Source organism: Eublepharis macularius, chromosome 16 (genome assembly GCF_028583425.1).
Source record: "Eublepharis macularius isolate TG4126 chromosome 16, MPM_Emac_v1.0, whole genome shotgun sequence".
NCBI lineage: Eukaryota > Metazoa > Chordata > Lepidosauria > Squamata > Eublepharidae > Eublepharis > Eublepharis macularius.
Genome location: NC_072805.1, coordinates 20,563,864 through 20,585,534, shown reverse-complemented (window position 1 = coordinate 20,585,534; position 21,671 = coordinate 20,563,864). Strand labels below are relative to the sequence as shown.

General features: G+C 43.8%; 1 protein-coding gene across 1 annotated transcript in view; it reads right to left on the bottom strand.

Annotated features, from left to right (window-relative positions):
- BBS2 (Bardet-Biedl syndrome 2) overlaps positions 1-21,441 on the bottom strand; it is a 29,077-nt gene extending 7,636 nt beyond the window's left edge. The window contains exons 1-13 of the mRNA XM_055000883.1: positions 21,190-21,441; positions 19,210-19,437; positions 17,638-17,763; positions 15,973-16,035; positions 14,714-14,791; positions 10,277-10,381; positions 8,483-8,569; positions 7,536-7,671; positions 6,560-6,699; positions 5,948-6,095; positions 3,354-3,525; positions 1,710-1,839; positions 517-648 (exon numbers count right to left, since the gene is read on the bottom strand). Coding sequence (XP_054856858.1) covers positions 517-648; positions 1,710-1,839; positions 3,354-3,525; positions 5,948-6,095; positions 6,560-6,699; positions 7,536-7,671; positions 8,483-8,569; positions 10,277-10,381; positions 14,714-14,791; positions 15,973-16,035; positions 17,638-17,763; positions 19,210-19,437; positions 21,190-21,306 — 1,662 coding nt within the window. The 5' untranslated portion in view covers positions 21,307-21,441. The remainder of the gene's footprint in view (positions 1-516; positions 649-1,709; positions 1,840-3,353; positions 3,526-5,947; positions 6,096-6,559; positions 6,700-7,535; positions 7,672-8,482; positions 8,570-10,276; positions 10,382-14,713; positions 14,792-15,972; positions 16,036-17,637; positions 17,764-19,209; positions 19,438-21,189) is intronic.
- Positions 21,442-21,671: the final 230 nt, after the last annotated feature.

The following is a 21,671-nucleotide window of genomic DNA, read 5'->3' as shown; positions in this document are numbered from 1 at the left end:
TGGGGGGGGGGCAGCCTGCCCAGGAAAGCGTCAGAGTAAGAATAAAATAATATTGTAAACAAAGATAACAATCACCTTTTCATTAAAAGGACCCCCATCAATAGAATATTTTAAACTAATCTGTCTGTTCCTCCCCTAACTCAACAGCCCTCAATTTTGGTTGACCACTGCAAGGTTCCTAAACTCTGTCTTAGGAACTGACATGACAGAAACTAGGCAGAGGGGACAGACAAGTGCTACGCACACACCCAACCCACCTGCCTGGCCAGCCTGACCTCTCCCCCTTGCATTTCCAACTTCTGCACTCATCTAAGCGTCTTTTGTCACTTACAAGGAGTTACAAGCCACAAATATCTTTTCTAGCCTGCCTGCTCATATACTCTTGTGCATCTGTGGTATATAAACGCCTAAAAAGGGGAACAATTACTTCTCATTAACAAGAGCTCCCTTGCCTCGTCACCTCAGGCAAATGCCTATTCACAAATCCAATTACAGCACCACAAAGAACAATAGTACCTCCCCGTTGGGCTTCATTTTGATGCACAGCAGTCCTGCATCACGCAAGGAGGCGAAGCAGACTTGAAATGATGCGCTTTGCGTCTCCATTTCCTCTGATAACAAGAAACTGTGGTTCACCCACATGACAACCTTGAAAGATAAAGTTCAGAGCATGACCCTCTAGGGAAGATCTCAAGAGCTCTTCCAGTAACTAGTACCACGCTTGACACAAGGAGTTTGGGTAAGCAGCCTCTCTCTATGGACGCAGCGGGAGGAAGAGGAACAAAAGAAACTCTGCCTCATTTTATTTTGGTGTCAGCAAGACAGGCATAGGTAATAGCATCAGGAATGAAAAATTGAGGGCTCTGTCCTGTACTACTCCTTGCTTGGTTTATAGGGAGAGCCTAGGCTAGAACTTTTGAGTGCATCTATGAGCGCACCACTACCTCGAGTCTCATGGGCTGATGATAGGTATAAAAGGATGTATGTCCTGAAGCATATCTGACTGGGCTTATTAACCCCAGTGAGTAAGGGGTCTTTCCTTTTCTGCACCCCCTGAAAATACAAAGCTGCCATCTATCTAGTCAGGCCATTGAACCACCTAGCCCAGCACCATCAACTCTACTCCATTGTTTATTGTATGCAATATCATGTTCTTACTGCATTCTACTTTTATAATTCTGTTTCTGCATTTGACGATGATCCACTGTGTCCAACACCGTTTTTTCCCCAATGTGTCTTGCCCTATTTGACTGCCTTGTTTTATATTGTGTAATCCACCGTGAGAAAGATTAAGGGGGCTATAAATAAATAAACAAGTAATCCAACTCTGCTATAGCTCTCTAAGGCCCTGTGCAGGATCTTTCCCAGCCCCGTGACGCAAAATCCTTTCAACTGAAAACGTGACTGAGCTACGAGACTACTTCTGCCCAGAAGGCACCTGAGACGACACACAGGGCCAATGGGCTGGAGTTTTTACAAGCAGCTCCTAAAAACAACCGTGCCACCCTCAGAACCCCCTTATTTCAATACAACACCCAAACCCATGGAGCTTTGAGTTACACAATACCTGCTAGCCACACCTGAATACAAAGATTTAACTGTATCCAAAATCAGGAGTTGTTTATTGTTTATTATGTTACGGTGTATAGTTTATAGTTAAAGAAAAAGAAAACTGTATCCAAAATCAGAAAAAAGAGCTGAATATTTACCCTTTGCACTCTCTCGCTGGTTGTGAATTTTACAAAGCTCTGAGGCTCAGGAGCAGAGGCTGGGTTACTTAGCGTGTACATGGAGAAGCGAGGGAGTTGCCTGGTCAGCTCAAAGACGTGGTACTGCATGCTGTAAAGCAACCCAGAAGAACCATCAAGAGGGCTTCACCAATACACCAGTGACTTTTCATGTTGCTTCTGGTATAAAGCGCACCTATATTCCAATTTGCTCCACTTAGACCCAGCATCCTCTGATGCCCCATTACTGTCATTCACTGGCACAGGACACTGAAAAAACCTGTCACAGAAATTAAAACATTCACCTGCTCCAGTTTACTGCTCTTCCATTTAAAATTTTATTGGTACTCATGAGCACACAGCTTAATAATGGTCAAACAGGTGGAATAAAAAGTAATTATTTACTGTAAAAAATACATTGGTTAGTATAAAATGCTTCTAATTCCTGAGAACCTGTTTTTTGTTCTAAAAACAGAACAAGTCTTTAGGCCTTTAGGTGGATCCACAAGCAGGCGTTCAGGCAAGTGACAAGACTCTGCGCAGGGCAAGGACCGCTCTCCTCGCACCACGCCAGAAGCAATTCCAGCTTCAATGACTTGCTGTTCTGCTCGTCCAGTTCTAACCTCTACTCCTTTCAGTATAAAACAATCTGAGGGTCACCCAGTGTAATGGCTTCCACCACGCTAACTCCACACAAATTAAACCACATCGTCACCTCGGTGCCAAAAGATTTGTGGTGGCTGCCCATCTGTTTCCAAGCATAATTCAAAGTGCTTGTTCTTACCTTCATGGTCCTAAATACCTTGGGGGGCAGTGAACTTGAAAAACCACCTCCTCCCATACTATCCGGCTTACCAGCTTCCTCCCAAGCCCTGCCATGTACCCCACCTTCCAAGGCGAGGCAGATGGCAATCCGAGACAGGGCTTTTTCAGCGGTGGCACCTTGCCTCTGGAATGCCCTTTCCCTTGAAGCCTGCCTGGCACCTATCCCACTCTTCCAGGCGCCAGGCCAAAACATGTCTTTTAGCCAGGCTTTTAATTAAGGGTTTGATCTTTTAACATCCCTTTTATAGTCTGCTTTCTGCCTGGGAACTGTTTTATGAGATTCATTTTAAGGTGCTCATTGTCTGTACTGTTGTGTGCTCTGTCTGGATTTCTAACACTGGGTTTTTTATATAAAATATAAAACACAGTTAAAGTTTATTTTATTTTGTGAGCCGCCTGTCAAGCAGATTCCCTGGAGGGATGGCATAGAAATCTTCTAAACAAATACATAATTGATAAATCTACTGCAGTGGAGGAGCATGTGAGCTGAATGCAGCAGGTTCAAGATTCAATCCTTGGTATATCCAGTTAAAGAAACTTAGTAGGCAAGGGCTGGGAAAGAGCTTCCCTCTGGACAGCTGTTGCTGGCCATCCCAGGCAATACTCTCCTAGACTGAGCAATAGCCTGACCTGCCAGTATGAAGAGAGCAAGAGGGAACAATGAGTACTTCACCAAAATGAACAGGTAGCTCGAGCCAGCAAGCCAAGCCAGAAACTGCGGGGGGGAAAACCTCCTAGAGCCAATATTGCCTATGTATTTATTAAGTGTACATAATTTCTACTGGCTAGCATGACCCTCACCTGTTCTTGTAACCCACAAAGGCCTTGATGTGTAAATCCACTGGGACGTCTTTAGGAGGGGTGAGAGGAACTTTGATGCGACCTGAGATGTTCTGCTGACTAGGATGGACCACATGGCTCTCACCCTCAAATATTCCTTCCGCAAAGATCAGCACTGCTCGGATGATTGTGTCTTAAGGAGGAAAGGGGGAGACACATTACTAGTTAGAGGCTCATTCTTTGGCATTGTTTTCAAAGTTAAGTGAAGGGATGGACAGGTGAGGCGGGGTGGGGAGTTGTGTGTGTTATGTGCCATCAAGTTGCTTCTGGCTATGGATTAATAACTCCAAAACGCTCTATCATTAACGGCCTTGGCTCAGATCTTGCAAACTGGCCATGGCTTCCCTTCTTGAGTCAATCCATTTCATGTTGAGTCTTCCTCTTTTTTTTTTCTTTATGGCACAGTAGTTTATGTACCAGCATTGTGCACATTATGGTCTATACTTGGACATAACAAGGGCATCATAGTTACTGATGACTACAAAGGACTCAAAGAAAAGGGCAACAGTGCCAGCTGAATCAGGAATGGTACCTTCCCTTCACTTCAGCAACTACAAATCCTTGCACCTCGGTATAGAACAACATGCTAATGTCTAGGTGAGAAAGAAGAACACATGACCCAGATGTTAGCTTTAATTTGACAGATAACATTATGCATATATGCACCTTCAGGTTAGGAATCACAGCACAGAAGACCCCTAGTTACTCACTGGTAAATACCAAAGGGAGAGCCAGGAGTTCACCTCTTTGGAATGCGGGCCAAGTTGGTTGTTGTGGGTTTTCCGGGCTGTATTGCCGTGGTCTTGGCATTGTAGTGCCTGATGTTTCGCCAGCAGCTGTGGCTGGCATCTTCTCAGGTTCATGACCTGCCAACATCTTTTCCACACTGTGACACTGAGAGATCTCTGTCTTTTGGTGCTACACCTCTGAAGATGCCAGCCACAGCTGCTGGCAAAACGTCAGGAACTACAATGCCAAGACCACGGCAATACAGCCCGGAAAACCCACAACAACCATCGTTCTCCGGCCGTGAAAGCCTTCGACAATACAGCGGGCCAAGTTCTTTATTTAAAAAATTTATTATCCTCATCATGTGTTTGGGGTGGTTCACAACAATAATTAAAATCACAACATAGTGAAAAAGCAATACACGTACTTCTATAACCAAAAAGAGCAACACTAACTATACAAACTGCCTGGCCTTTGCTCCCAAACACCACCCCACATAAATGGCCATCAGGCATGTGCTTCTGAGACTCTCCCAAGGCTAACAGAAAAGGGAGAGGACACCATGAACGCCAGTTTGAGCTCCTTCGGGGAAAGGCAGAATAACTGACCTTTTAAAAGATTCTGTTCTATCTTGTCCTCACACAGTGATGGAACAGAGCACTCAATGCAGATGGCAACCAGCACTGGGAGCACATGGAGAGAGATGGTCCTTGTGGAGCATAGATACTAGGCCAGCAACACCAGCAAATTGCACTTGAGCACAGAGCTAACTGGATCTCAGTACAACCGCTGTACAATTAGGTCCTCTAGGTGGCTACGCTTACACCACGTGAAGTCTCCTAGGAGTTTTCAAGGATCACACTACGCAGAACATATCGTAATACGAAAGACTGAAAAATCATGGATGAGGGTGGACAGATCCTCCTTTCTTTGTAACATTTCTTCCCAGATATAACTGCCACCTACACCTCCAAGCGTAGTGCTGAGTCCAGGAGAATTCCCCAGGTCAAAAAGCAATCCCACTGACTTTGAAACTCCCCTTCCCAAAATGTCCAGCCTCCCTCCTAACATCGCCTTCTGCTTGCCTAGAGTCCATCTCAGCCTGTTGGACCTCATCCTTTTGATTCCCTAGCTACAAATATGGCTTCAGTTCCAAGACAGCAGCTATTTGCTGTTGAGTTAATGAAAATTAGAGCCAGGCCTGTGTCAGAGGCAACAGTTTATCACAACACTTTTCCTTGCCGTCCTTCAAAATTCTCTGTGTTTCATCTGTTAACGGACTTTTACGTTTTATGCCCTTGCATCTCCTTGTTGCTTTGTTAGCCACCTCAAGTCTGGGGATATCAGATGGGATATAAATATTTTAAATAAATAAAATAAAATGAGACTGTGGACCAAGTATTTGGAACTGTGCAGACCATTATGTATAGCTTGGAACCATGCTCATCCGGACCAATTAAAGCCAACTCGCCTGAAGTTAGGTTGTGAATCTCTAACCAGAGGACAGCAAGATCCTGTCTTATTTAAGAGAGGTAGGATCAGACCTCTCCTTTAAGAAAAAACAACCATGAGCAGGAATGGTTTAGTGAATTTCACTCCCGTTTCCAAGCTTCCTTTTGGAGGAAAAATTATGAAGCTTGGGTGCATTCAATGCTGCTGCCTAGCTTAGCGGAAGTGGAATATGAAGCGGCAAGAACAATGAAGAAGACACGATACAGAAAGGTGAAAATATGCTCCCTTGAGGGTGGCAGGTGCTTACTGCGCAAGATAGAAAGATGAACAATTCAGTACAGGACAATAAGTTTTCACTGGTATAACGTTCTCACCATTTGATGTAGAAATGCAAAGCTCAACATGAGCAGATCGACTGTCTGAGCCCAGATTCACCAAGAGCGTCGTCTGCAGGTGGGTGTTAGCTGGAATCACACCCCTCTGCCCGTCCATCTCGGTCACTTGAGTGTTCAGTTCCATCTGCTGTAAAACATGATTCTGACTCAGTCATTGCCAAAGCTGGATTCGTTATGGCTGTAATTGCAGAAGCAATCAAACAAAATAGACCTGGTACCAGAAGAGCCTCCCTAACAAAGCCACCCCATTTCAACAGCATTTGCAGAATGCTTTAACTAGGCTGTCTCTTCAGGGGAGAATATGATGGGCTTGAGTGACTGTTCCTACTACCTCCTGAAGTCCCTTAGTTAAGACTTGAGATCCAATCAGGGGTACTCGGGAGTTGTTGATTCAGGACTACTGTTCTATATCAGCAACCCTTCTTTATGCTTGGTGAGTGCAGGTCTGTGAAAGGCTGACCTGATGTAGGTCAGTGAAAGGCTGGTCAAGTCCTCAATTTATCCTAAGCTTACACTTGAGCAAAGACTGTACTGCGCAAGGCCAAGATCAGAGCTGCACAGTTCTCATGTTTGTACAAAATTAATAAACACCTTTGCATTTTCTTCATAGTTCCGCAACTCCAACAGCAGATTTTGTTTCTTCTGACTAAGCTCTCTAACCAGGTCCTGCTCCGCAGTGGTGTCCATGAAGTTTCCTTTCATCTCTTGGCTTCCTGGCAGGTATCCACGCACTGCACAAAGCAGAGAGACAGCTGCTAAGCGTGCTACAGGGCAACTTCCTGAGAAAAATGTGCCACTGCATGAAGAACAGCTTTTAGAAAGTCAGAAGAAAAAAGACTAGACCAAATCCACGCAGATAGAAGCTGACAGCTTCACTGACTGATGATAACAGACTAGTCCAATGGAAATCAGTATAAGGCAAAGGCAGCAGAGGGTGATTCCTCTTCTCCAGAAATGTAATGGGACGCAGTTTAATCCAATAATCTAATATTTACTGCAGGGCCACAATCCTCTTGTTCCCAGCATTCAGACCAGCCCCGCCCCCCTCCCCAGGGCTAGGCATACCACAGTAGCACCCTCAGGCCACTTACAACTTAATGGGGCATCCCCAGACATGGCTTGACATATTGTTCTGCCTGACTGTTAAGTCTGTCCTTTCATGTTCTAAGGCCTCACATATTATGGGTAAAGGAAAAACTCCTCGGTAAAGAGCACAAACTAAATGACACACAAGCATTAAGCTTTATTATCTCAAACATAGCAATGGTTTTCTGTTCTTTCCCTACAAACATAATCAGTTTGTGGCCAAGATTCCATATGAAAACTCAGAAAACATAGGCATGACAGATTTTTTTGAGGTAGCCAAGTGATGAAAGTTCATTGTGAATTTCACTGCATTTCATCTTCAGACCCGTCTGCGCCTTGGAAGCTGGAAAGCCAGTTTTGGCCAGTTAGACAACTTATCTAGCTGTTGTAGGAGGCAGGTGTGGTTTAACAAAACACCTACACTGTTTCCACTTATCTCAAACTAAAGACTGCGGGTCCGGAAAAGATTCTTGACACTCACCTTCCCCATCAACTGAGCAGCAGATCAACTGGGTGTTACCATCCATTCGGTAATCTCCCTGAACTATTCCCGCAATGGAGGAAGCAAAATTATCCTTGAAGATGACCTCTCCAGTTCGGTCGTTGCGTGCATCCACCTAGAATACAGAGCGATTCCCCCCCGAAGACAGAAATAAAGTTTTATTTGTATTGTCGAAGGCTTTCACGGCCGGAGAACGATGGTTGTTGGGGGTTTTCCGGGCTGTATTGCCATGGTCTTGGCATTGTAGTTCCTGACGTCAGGAACTACAATGCCAAGACCACGGCAATACAGCCCGGAAAACCCCCAACAACCAAAGTTTTATTTGCTCAGTTGTATGTGCACACGGACTAGAAATCCACATGACTACAATTACAATTGTTCGTGTTTCAAAGAAAGCTTCTGCTCCTCAATGTTGAAGAGGGGAAAAAAACTTTTAAAAATGGGAAATTTATAACAACATGCGATTTATATACCGCCCTTCAGGACAACTTAATGCCCACTCAGAGAGGTTTACAAGGTATGCCATTATTATCCCCACAACAAAGCACCCTGTGAGGTGGGTGCTCAAGAACTGAGAATCAGAAAGACAACGTTTCTGATAGTTTATTGGGTCCCTGCCCTGGGTCCTTTTGCCTCTTTCCTCCTAAATATGTGTATCTCGGCGATGTTCCTTCCATAGTCTGTGACAAAAATATCCTAATAAAAAGCAATCCAAAAGAAAACATCCAAGCTAAGCTATATGCATGTCGTCTTGATTGAAGTAGCTTCATTTATGTTGCTACAGAATATTAATCAATGACAGCATTACAGGTAATAGCAACCAAGGCCTTCAGATGAAGATTAAGCAACATCTAGTTGGACAGGGAATGGAACGACAATCAGCTCACACAGGACTTTGCTTAAAAACCTCTCTTATTTAAACTCACCTTTCCATTAGACCAACCAGTAATCAGCTCACACACACCATCGCAGTTGAGATCAAATGCATGTATGCTCACAGCCTGGTTTTTAGACTGGGGAGGAATAATACGAAAACAGGATAGAAATAGCTATTTCTTTGCAGAATAAAAGTAAATAAGTAACAAATAAGACGTCATTTCTCAGGGCCAACCTTTCCTTTTTCACATACCCATAAGCGAGGGGCAGAAGCTTGCGTTAGACAGTGGCTCAGCAGCACACCAAAACAACCCCTATTTAAATTTCTACAGTGAACTCACTGAGCTATATAAATACCAAATTTTATTATTAACAGGAATCTTGTAGCACTTATGGACTTCACAAGTTTATACTGCAGCATAAGCTTTTTGTGGACTGGAGCCCCATGGAGGAGGTTACCTTAAGCCAAAATAAAGACCTGTGGGTCTGTATGGTGCCACATAACTGTTTATTATTTTTATTTTTTTGCAACAGGCTAACATATTTCCTCCAGAAATATTATCGTCACTTTTCCCCCCTGAGCACCCAGAATGCCAGGCAGACTTCACACCCAGGGAGTATTAAACTAGAGTAAGAGGGAGAAAATCACACGCAGTATTGTACATAGCTGCAAGACTATGAGAACAGGTCTTATTCCCTTTCTTTTTCAAAAGGCATAAAATATGCTTCATGCTCCAGAGAGTTAAACAGCCATCCCATAATACATCACCTGATTTATCTGGTGTATGGTTTCGCTCAGTTCATCTGTTAATCAATGAAGTAATTCCCAGCCAAGAAAATAACCTTGGGGTAGCACGTGAGCAGATCTATGAATATGGAGGTATGCACACGCAGGCCTCGAACCACATACTACACATGAGAGGAGGCAGGCTCGCTTACAGGATTCATTTCACCAAGATTGTTCATGCAATCTTGGTTATAGGGGATTTTAAAATCCAGGCAGCAAGCCCCACACAAAAAAATTAGCAGAATGATTATGCTTGTTTTTCTTCAGTATAAACTTTTTAAGGGATGCAGTGCGCAAAAGAGCAAGGTAGCCTGATTCTGTGTAGGTGCGTCTATATATGCATGTTGTAAAAGAGAAAACAAGGCCTGTAGAGTGCCTATGTATGGCCCCCAGGCCCATCGCCTGCTCCATCATGTTAGAAGCAATAACAGATGCAGCATTTTTCTAAGGATCTAACGTAGGCCAGAGTAGGCATGCCACACAGCCTCCATTAATTGCTCTTTACATTTCTACATTCCTGATCTCCTGGTCAGCTGGCACACCACAACAGGAATCAGGGAGTAGTTATGTTTTATCTAGTTCTCTCACCCTTCACAGAGCACAATATTCCCATACACTCTAAGTAATATTCTTCTATGCTCAGAAGCTCATGATGTACCTTTCTTTCCGTTATGCTTCCTAGATAAGACAAAAGTCTGATCACAGCATATTTTGCTTAGTTGGCTGAGAATGGAATGTGTAACTTGTAACTGTTGCTATAACCATATTTGGGCATCTGGGACTTCTTGAATACAAGCTAATAAAACTCTCGCCTCCATCTTTGGAGGGACAGACTTTGCATCCAGATCCTGTCTCGTGTCGTTACTACAATCTAACCCAACATAAAGCATGCAAAGGTGAACGGCACCTGCCAACTGGGGTTTTTTTTGGAACTAACATCAAATGTACACGACAAGTCTGAAATTCCTGATGCCATATACACTCATATTCATAAGAACTGGCTGCCCCACCTGGCCCTGGCCCTTCCCCTCTCACTTATTAGCTTCATCATACTAACTTTAATTCTCCAGTAGCGAGTCATCTTGTCATAAACCCCTACTGTCCCATTGGAAAGGGCATAGCCGAATCGGCAGCTGCACATTGACGTTAATGCAGTGACAGTCTGGGGAAACAAGAGAGAAAGATTATCTACTGCTGCAGCCATTACCAAGCACAGCCAATGGCAACAGAAGCCAAACCATACCATTGCCTTCAGCTAAGTTCCTTAAAGACCGGCTACATCTGTGCTGATTAAAACAGCCTATTTTGACAAGAGCCTTATCAAAACAACATTCATCTTATCAATTCTAAAAAAGGATATTTTTAAAGTCAACACCATTTATTACACTGGATGTCCACTCAGCCCCCAAGAGAAAGAGCAGCCCCACATGAGCAAGGTTGCCATTTGCAAGGAAGACCCATGTCTCGATCCTTCTCTGCCCCTTTCTGGCAAATCCTTTTGTTACAGGTAACATTTGAATTGGCAGCTGGGGATGGGCTAGCTTTAGTCCATGGAACCTTAGCTGCAGGTGCCATTCTAACTTGAATTTTCTTGCAAAGTCAGAAAATAGCAGTTCCTGAACCAAACCTAGCATGCCTGCAATTGCCAACACAGATGCAAAGGCCATGGGAAAAGAACCTGCCACAAAGGGGCCAGAGAGAGAAAGGCAAAGGACTGAGATGTGAATCTTGCTCCAAGAATGACACAGATGGAGAACTGAGCCACTTCTCAAACCTCAGTAGTGCCCTGCTATCTTCCTGGGGTGAAAATCACACATCTCAACTGCTTTCTACGTTCTTCCAACAGAACTTGACATGGGAAACTTCAGAGCAGTCCCAGGTTTCCTACGGATAGCGTGGGAAGCAGCCCTCCAAGTTTCACCTGACACCTACTGAGATCAGGTACATCTCCAGCACCAGTACAAATGCCCTGATGAAAGCAATGGTGGGAAGCTTTCCCCAAATCATTTACTGTGTTCAAATAAAGCCTTGGGCAAAGTGACTACCTGAAGAAATTAGCATTAACCTGTTGAGGCAGGAATGACACCCACTGAAGTAATAATAATAAAAAAGAAATCAAACAGCAGAGTCAAACGGTTCCCAGAAAAGCTGTAATTTTCCCACAATGTAACACTTTTGTTTGTTTAAAGGGCAATGCATCATCCAACATTTGTTTTGCCCCTCCTGCACCTACACGATGCAGTCAGGCTTAGGGATGAGTCAGGAAGAGCTTCCAGGTGAACAAGGCAGTCGCTATCATCATGTCCCCCGGGCCCCAGAAAGCACCACCCCAGCCCTAGGAACACATCCTGCCGGGCACCCCAAGTCTCACCTCCTCAAGAGAACGCATGCTTGTTTCCAGCATAAGCCAGCCTGTTAATTCTTCTAAAGCACTGGACTTAGAAGGATGTACCGCTGCCTAGGATGGAACTCTTAGAGACTTTACATGATGTTGAATAAAGATGAGCTTATATAACCGTTCTTTCATCTTTACATCTTTGTAAATATTCCCCCCACAGGCAAGAACGGCAGCACACCAAATGGGGACCCACTGAAGAACTGCAGCGGTTTCCTGAGTATTCAGTGAGTGGGACCCATCAAAAAATGTGGGGCCCCTGAATTGTCCTTATCAAGCCCCTACAGATTCACTTTATGAGACCGGTACTTTTCTGGCAAGGACAGCCATCATTGTGAAGACACACCTCTCAATAACGCCTCCCCTCCTCCAAAGCCGCACCATCCCCCCTCCAAAACACTGCAGGGGAAAATATTTCTGCAGAAACTGTTCAGTTGATTTTAGGTATCTGCAGATTTGAGACAATGCCAAGTTTGCACAGCTCCAATACCTGAAACGAATTCAAATACGAGTGTGTTGCTCTTGCAAAACTTCTATTAATTTGACTAGAATCTGCACAGAAGATGCTCTAGCAGATTTTGCCCATCACGGCAATCCGCTGTGTACTAAGCAGGAAACCAGGTGCCTTTTTCCAGCCCGGGGTAGGCTTTGCAGTCTATTCCCAGCCACCATAATAATGCCATCCCCGTGAGCTTTAATAGCTGCCTTGTGTTTATAGCACAGTCCTAAGCAGATTTACATCCTTCTAACTTCACTGAAGCCAGTGGACTTAGAAGGGTGTAACTCTGTTTAGGACTGCACTGTAAGTGACTAATAGTGCAATCCTAAGAAGAGTTACTCCAGTCTAAGCCCACAGATTTCAATGGGCTTAGACTGGAGTAACTCTGTTTAGGATTTCACTATAAGTCTTTCACTCTATACTCCAGAATCAAGCTTCTTGAATATACCCACTAAGATTGCCTTGGAAAGGAGGGCGTTGGCTTGCTTTCTGCCTATTGCATAGCAAAGAAATAAGAACAGAAAGTTCCCAGCCTCCTTTTGTCTTCTGCATAAGAGGGACTTCACCCTTACTGTAGCAATAGGGTTTAGTACACCTACATCCCAGGCTAGCTGCTCTTTCTCCACAATAATTTTATAAAGAATGAATGGCAGATAGGGCCCTGAATACTCAGGGATACATGCACTGTGATGCTCGGATTGCTTGTGCCTGGCTGGCACACTGTGGCCCTATATGTTTAGGTACAATATGCATGTTTACAGCATGTAACAGTGGCGTGATGTTGGCATAGAAATGGCAAACACAATAGCAGTGTAAAGTATGAATTGGTCAAATGGCCATAAGGCATGTAGCAATATTTATTTTATTCTGACAATTAAGAACGGAGGGGTTAAAAATCTGCCACGACCACCAATTCAGACATTTCATCTACTATTCTACATCTCTCAATAAACTAAGAATATCTCTGCATTCCAGTTCTAGGGGTTCTCCTTCCCTAAACATTTCCTGCCTGTTTCAAAAGATCTAGCCCCCACCCCACACACAAATATACCCTCTCATCCTCGGAGTCTTCAGCTCAGCCTTTTAAAATGCTGCCACTGAGTACTGCATTAGCAGAAGAAAAGCAGCTGAGAAACTCCTGCATGTGGTTTATCAAAAAACAGCATTACCACAAATCTTCCTCCTCAGCCACACCAAATCACAAGGACACATTTTCAGCACTTTTATTTGGATGGAGTGGAGTAATTCACATTCATGTTTGGCCTACACAAATCCATCCACAGTGAGATCAGTTACGAAAACAAAGATGAGGAAGAGAAAGGCAGATGTACAGAGGTTAAGGCCTGGGAAGAAAATCGTGGGGGGGGGGGGGAGGCGTTGTTTCTTTTTTTTTTATCCCAAGGCCTTTCCCCTCATTTTTCCAATTGGAAAATTGGAAAATAGGGGAGACCACTGGAAAGAAATGTCTATGAAATATTTTCTCATTTAGAATGAATTAAATGCTTCTAAAGGCAAGGTTTTCACATTCAAATTGTATAGCATGAAAAAGTATGAGGACTTCTTCAATTTTCCCAAATTTGGGGAAGCATTGAAAAAAACCTCTCATACTATAGATGTATACAATATTTTAAAGAATTTTTTGTTTAAATATAAATAATTTGGGCAATAATTAATATGCTATAATGTGTTTAATCACCCTGACCTGGATAGCCTAGATGAGCCTGACCTCATCAGATCTCAGAAGCTAAGCAGGGTCGGCCTTGGTTAGTAACTGGATGGGAGGCCTCCAGCGAAGACCAGGGCTGCAGAAGCAGGCAACAGCAAACCACCTGTGACAGTCTCTTGCCATGAAAACCCCGCAAGGGGTCGTCATAGGGCACCACACACACCCACACATTGTGTTTAATCATAATACATTATTAAATAATTCAGTCTTTCCAATATTATAAAGTTTAACTTAATACCCAAACATTCTGGTAGTCCTATTCCTTGCGACTCTGTAAGAGAGTCTCTGTCCAAATACAATTTCCTTTGTTTACTACAGAAATTTATATTTTTACATTCAACGTTTATTTTTTTCCTGCCTTTCAGACGGCAAAAAATTAAAGATCCATGTGCTATGGTAGCATGTAGTTTGCAGCTCTTTCTCAAATACTGGTTATACTTGCAATTTTTCTGATAGAAAACGAAGATATTTATACCTTTAACATTCCATAAATATGCCAAACAGTGCAATTTTATACGCTGACTGAATTATAAATGATGCATTTTATTTTGTTCAGTTAGTAAAAGAATTGATTGTTCAGGTGTGATATTAAAGTAAGTACTGCATATCTTTCAATTTCCCCCAAACTTTTCTGGTTTTTGCCATCGTTTCAAAATTCTCAGAAATTTCACATCTCTAGATGGATAACATTGACTCAAACATCAAAACCTTCATATGACATGAGCAACAATTTGCAGTTCTCATCTGTCTGAAGACTGCTCTGGAACTAAAGCTTATGGTGCATGACACTTACATAACATTTTTGATATTCCTATCTAAATCCAAATCTGTTCCTCACAATAAGCATTTTTTTCAACTTAATGCTTCTCTTTACCTCAGTCTCTGAAATTTCTGCCGCAATTTCATCTTCTTTAAAAATCCTAATATCAAAATCATCAGATCCAACAAGAAGCTAAATGGGGGTGGGGAGTGGGGGAAGAACGGGACATAATATTTAATACATAATAGCACATATTCAGCAGCACACAAACTTCTCTAGCAATCCAATCCAAACCTCTAATATTAATTTCTCTGTGACTTTAATAAACTGTGCACATTTTGTCTTAGGCAGCAAATTTTATTCATGGGCACTTACACATTTGCACAATATAACCTGCCAGCTGGCATCTTCTGGGTCACACTAGGAAACTGAGATGCATCTCAGAAGATCTAGAAGCTGCCAGTTCACAAGTTAGGTCATTCACACGTGCACATTTCTCCCTTGAGTGGGAAAACAGACGCATGAAGCAGGAAATGTGAAAAATCGATTTCTAGAGATCTCTCCTAACTCGGAACCTCAAGTTCCATAACTGTTCCTAAGGCATAGGCCAGAACACCTGTTTTATTGCCAAGCACTAAGCAGAGCTTAAAGTATGCAAAATGTGGCTTCAGATAAAAAGGATCACTCCCTTTGCCTAGAGAGAATAGAATGGGGTGCTCTGTTCTCACATGTGTGGCCCCTTCAGATGGTCTGTTTGCAATCCTGCCCTGGGACGGGACTCAGGTGGGAGACGTGCAGAGGAGAAAATACAAATACCTAAGATATACAGTCAAGTTTAACCCAAGGAAGGACTGGAAAATTGCAGAATTCCTGCAACTAAGGAAGGTCTGTTGTGCCTGCAATTAATTAGACAATATTCAGCATTGCACCTTAATGAGATGGGTTTCTTTTACATAATCTGCTAGGTGTTGTTCCTTTTTAAAAGAAGACATTAAAAGAGACAACTTCAAATCATCCACCCAGCTCATATGGGCACAAATACAATTTAAAATGTGTGTGATTTGTAACCTAGCTTAACCAGCAAGTGCTTCCACAAAGGAACCCTGGAGATTTGAAGGGGGTGGGTGGCAGAACTGAGCCTTCAGTTTATGCTCTGTAACTCAGCCACAGAACTGCAGTTCCCAGGGACTCCTGATGGAATATTATAACAAGCAGGGAATACCAAACAAGTTTAAACAAGATTCAGTATGAAGTACAGACATGCCACAAAATCCAGTAACTCCAAACATTAAATTGTAAGCATTCCTGTCTATAACTCCAAAGTTGCTACTTCAGGAAATAATATAAGAAAGCTCATGCGCATACCAACATACCTCATTTTTCCCATCACCATCGAAGTCACATAATGCCAGTGCACGAACATTGTCACCAGTGACCTAGAATTAAAAAGAAACACATATTTCAGCTTGTTGAGCCCAAACCTGTCCCGTCTTTCTCTTCTTGTTCCAATGGCACAATTAGAATTAGCAGCACACTTTCAACAGTGCTAAGTACCTTACATATTGCAACAAGATTTTAGACCCCTGATACACAGTGCCATCCTATGCAAAGATACGCCGTTCGAAGTCCATGGATTTTGAAGGCTGTAACTCTGCTTAGGATGGCACAGTCATTTGTAAAAGAAGCCACATTTTGGACAGAGCAAGGGTTGTGGCTCCACCTACTCCTGCACAAGCAGAGACAATGACAAAAGGCTGTTTAACCCACTCCTACCCACTGTAAACACAAACAGAAGCTTAGGGAGATCCCATTAAGCATCTCAGCCACTCATTCCCAAGATGCAATCAAAATCATTTCCCACCTCTGATAAACCGCAACAAACATGCAGGCAGAATGCTCCTTTTTTAAAAATCTCAACTGCTACACAAATTGGAGCAAAGAAAGAGATGCATAGAAGGAAAATGTTGAGATAACAGCTATTGCTGTTCCAGTGTGGGGGGGGCGGGGCGGGGGGGGGAGGTTCAAGAGCCTTTAGAATTTCAGATGGCCTAAAAGAGGAGGACTGAGCTGCATAATAAAGGAGGTTGTCTCTGCAATAGCCCATAGTTGGACTTTTTGTAGGTTTTTGTATTTCCCAGGAGTGGTCAAAGAGTAGACACCATCAAAATGCTTCTTCCCAGAGAATGCGCTGTAAAAAAGTTAAGCTTTGTGTCAACATGCATTTCGCAGAGGAGGCTTGTAAGATCAGATTGCAACCATCATGGTCTGAAAAACCTGCATGCCTCCCTTCTATCATTTTACATTTTGTAACATCCAGTCTGATGAAATGTTCTGGCGAGCTCAAAAGCTTGTGTCAGTTTGGTTGTTTGTGTCAATTTAGTTGGTCCTAATAAAAAGTATTACCCAGATGTTGGGGTTTTTTTTCTTTCTTTTCAGTGGACCAATATGGCTAACGACATTTTACAAGATATATACCCTTTTCTGCCACTTGGGAATAAGAAAGTCAATCAGTCAGTCTCCAGGACCAGTGCCAGTAAGTACTGATCCTCCTTTAGAGCAACAGTTGAGTCCAGTTGCACCTTAAAGTCCAACAAGATTTCCAGGGTATAAGCTTTCAAGAGTTTCCTTCATCTCGAAAGCTTATATTCTGGAAATCTTTTTGGCCTTTAAGGTATTACTAGCCTCGAATCGTGCTCTTCGACAGCAGGCCAACAAGGCTACCTACATGTAACTAATTCTCCTTTAGTGAATGAACCACCTAGCTGAAGCACCTGCTGTAGGGAAAATTCTGACCAGGAAGGCTGCCTTCTCGAGGTCTCCAGGTGTACTGGGAACCTTGAGCAGAACGTCACAAACCTCATGGAAAATTGCTATTGTTTCTTTCATCACACTTAGCTCAGCCACAAAATCCCCAAACAACCTTGGCCTCAGCCTCAATAATCCATCTGTAAAGTGGAAATCCTCACAGGATTTGTGTGGAAACAAACGAGAAAGTGCTTTATGTACCGAAATTCCCAAACGCACACATATACCCTTACCGTCCAGAAAAGGTCTTTCCCTTCATGGTTAAAGCCCTGCAGGGAACAATTGCCACCAATAACTGCAAGAGGTGAGGAAATGTCTCCTAACGTTCCAAGTACTACCGCATTGGCTCCATCTGGAACCTATAAAAAGAAGATACCGAAGCACAGTGATTCTGCCCCCATGCAGACAATTTACAAGGCAAACAGGTGCCGTGTTAGATGAACAAGATAGCGTAGAAGTTTGCTATAATAAACAACAAAGGGCATATATTATAAAATTACCCCAAAAGAAAAATCCACTCAAACAAGGAGTAAGGCAACTACACATTTCAAAGACAAATGGTAATAGCTATAAAGTATTTATATGGACTGAATTGGGCTGTAAGTTGACTTACAGTCGATTCTACAACCTGGCTTGCAAAGCAATTTTGGGTGACAGGTTTCTGAAAACTTTGATTAACCTAAAATATTTTAAGTTCTCCATCACCAACTTTTCAGCATCCTCAAAAGCTTTTCCCACAAGGTTGATCCAACATAAGACAATGCCAACAAGTTTCATGCTTTGCACATCTTCAAACATGTATAAGCATGCATATCAGTGTAGCTTCTGAACCCACTGAATACAGAATTCAGCCAATGTAGAACAACGATGTGACAACTGAATAAGCACAGAACTGTGGACTTGAAAACAACAACAATAATAATAGTGTTCCATCAAGATGTAACCACCTCATGGCAATCCTAGGACCATGGGGTTTTCAAAGCAAGAGATGAGCAGAAGTGGGTTGCCATTGCCGCCTTCTGCATAGCAACCCTCATTGTCCTTGGTGATCTCTCTCCCATATACTAAGCGTGGCCAACTCTGCTTAGCTTACAAGATCTGATGAGATCGGGCTAGTTTGGGCTACTAGGCTGCATGGAACTTCAACCCTGCAGGTTAATATGTGGAGTGAGAAGAAGAAATGGCCTTTCAGAAGGTTCCAGAGCTTTTCGGACTATATTCTGTGGAATCCTTGAATTCCTTCAAAGCTTGTTAAGGCTTGAGAAAATCAGTGATGGTTGATGCACTTCCCTCAGGTCTGACCTTCCTACCACGGTAGAACACTGAAGGTGTTTTAGGATGCACACACTGGACCGATGGCGAGGCCAGAAAGATCTGGCCAGTGTCCATGAACTGAGTACAAACCTTAGAACATGTCCCCAAATCCTTTGCAACATACTTAGGATTCCTTGGAATGCCAATATGGCTGGCATTCTACAAAGGGAGAACTTTTTAAAACCACTGGCCGACTGCAACTTTACTGGAACATATCAGACAGCAGATGTCCTCCCAAGCTTAAAAGGTTGGGAACAAAAGCATTTGGAATATGCCATAATGGTCACACATGTTACATTTGTATTTTAAAAATTCAGGCAGAAGACCAATTCAGGCAGAAGATGGTGTTCCTTTATTAATTTCAGCAACAGGAAAATACCATCTGTGTTAGATGCACTTCGTGTATTTAAAATTATTTCAAAGTATTCAGGCATCTAGTTTACTGTTCTATTTTTCTTTTTCATTTTTTTAAAAAAGATAAATTAACTTACTCCTTCATAAAACAAGTCAGCGTTGTTGTGCACATCATATGCCAACAAACTGGTCTGTGTGCCAACCAGAAGGGAATCATAGCCAAGGGTGGGGCTCAGGACCCCTGCTGTTAAGCAACTCACAGCCTCATTTATGTTCAGAAGAGAAATGTCAGACTCCTGGGCACTAAGCACCAAACGGTTGGCACTGACGTGTTGACCACGTGCATGAGGATTATGAATAAAAACCTGTAAAAATAAAGAAAATGTCATGATAATATTAAAATCTGGTTAGCAGTCACTTTTTTGAAAGTGGGTGGGATCAGGTGGGGCTTTTGCCCAATGGGACTTCTAATTGGCTCTGCAGAGTTGGGGGGCAGGGACATTCCTTCAGCAGCAGCTGCTACCACAGCACAAGGATCTTCATCGCGGCATGACTGAAAGTAAGCTGTGTGTAAGCAAGAAAATATTTTTAAACAGTATGTTTGGTCCACTGGTCCATCCATTTTAAACCTATACTTGAAACAGGCTGTACAATACATGACTGAATGATCCTTCTTTAATGCTGTAGATTGCCTTACATAAGAATCTCCAGGGCTTTTTTTCTGGGAAAAGAGGTGGGGGAACTCAGTGGGTTGCCCTCAGAGAAAATGGTCACATGGCTGGTGGCCCCGCCCCCTGATCTCCAGACAGAGGGGAGTTTAGATTGCCCTCCGCGCCACTTGGCCACCAATGGTGGCCAGGGATGGTGAAGTCTCGCTTTTCATACATGGGGTAGCAATGTCTCAGGGACACAAGCCTCTAATACAGACTGGATAATGACGGTATCCTTGTAGCTTTAACCTTAGACCAACCTAACATCTATACAGGTGATTTTTAAAAATAATATCTCGCTAGGTTTCTAGAGCTCAATGGGGTGGCCAGTTATAGGTACCTTGGTAATGCAGTTAGTAATTCCTGAAGGAACCCAAACCTGTCAGGTGCTACACCCTCCTGGCCGGAGGAGGCCATTCTGGGACATACCTACCTACCTATCATTCTTGTACAATCTTTTCATCCTACCCTTATTTTAAGGAGTTCAATGTGGCATACATGTTTCTCCCCTCCTCCAGTCCCTTTCACAAAAACCCTGTGAGGAAGTTTAAGCTGAGAGACCATGGCTGATTTCACACACGTTGGATAATGCATTTTCAATGCACTTTATCAATCGTTTGAGGTGGATTTTTTGTTCAGCACACACAAAAATCTGTTCTAAATGATCTATAAAGAGAATTGGAAGTGCATTGTCCAACGTGTGCAGAATCACTCCGTGACTGTCCCAAGATCCCCTAAAAAGCTTCATGGATGAGTGTGGATTCTCCCCTTTACGCTCAAAACAACCCTGTGAGGCAGATTAAGAGTAGGAGGGAATGGCCGGTCCAAAGTTATCCAGGAAGGTTCATGGATGAGTTCTTCCCGCTTCTATTTTATCCTAACAACAACCCTGTGAGGCAGGTTAGGCTGGGAGTGAATGATGGCCCAAAGTCACCCAGTAAGTATCATGATGGATTCTGCTAGGCTTGCCAGCCTCCAGGTAGTGGCTGGAGATCTCCCGGAATTACAACTGGTCTCCAGGCCACAGAGATCAATTCCCCTGGAGAAAATGGCTACTTTGGGAGGTGGACTCTATGGAATTATGCCATGCCAAGGTCCTTTCCCTCCCCAAACCCTGCTTTCTCCAGGTTTCACCCCCCTAGATCTCCAGGAATTCCCAACTTGGAGCTGGCAACCCTAGATCCTGCCCACCCTAGCCCTAACAGGTACACCAGACTGGCACATATTCTTCGCTGAGAGGGAAACGCACTCTGCCCATGCTCAGAAGCACCTTTGCCTGGTGCAACCACGTCACGCCAAAGAGGGGAGGGGGTTCAAAACAAAACGCCCGGGCGGGAGGCGGGGTGAGAGAACCGAAACCGAAGAGGGTTTCCCGCACGCCTTTCTCCCGGCCGGGGCTCACGTTACCTTGCCGGCTTGCGTGGCCGCCGTCAGGCAGGGATGGGTGCCGTCGTACCTGCCCAGCGCCACCATGCGGGGCAGGATTTTGTGGTTGAGCTTGAGGGTGAAGACGGGCACCAGCATGGCGGCTCGCCGGGCAGGGACGGGCACAGCCGGCGGGGAGGGAGGGGAAAGAGCGAGAGACCCGGGCCTAAGCCCTCAGCGCCGCCGCCGCGGCTCCCTCAACCGGCCAGGCCGCTTCAGCAGAGCCCACGGCGACTCTCCGCTGACGGGCCGGCCCGGGCGCCGAGCGTCATGGCGTCAGAACGGCCGCTGAAGGGGACTGTTGCTATGGCAACCGCCGAGGGGCTCAACAGAGGAGAGAAAGCCTGGAAGTTTTGGATGAGAATAGGCCGGTGGGCTTGCCTTCCCTCGTTTGTTTTCTCCTCCCCACAAAACATTCACACACAAATAAAACAGCTAGATAAAATGTTCCTCCCCTTAATCTC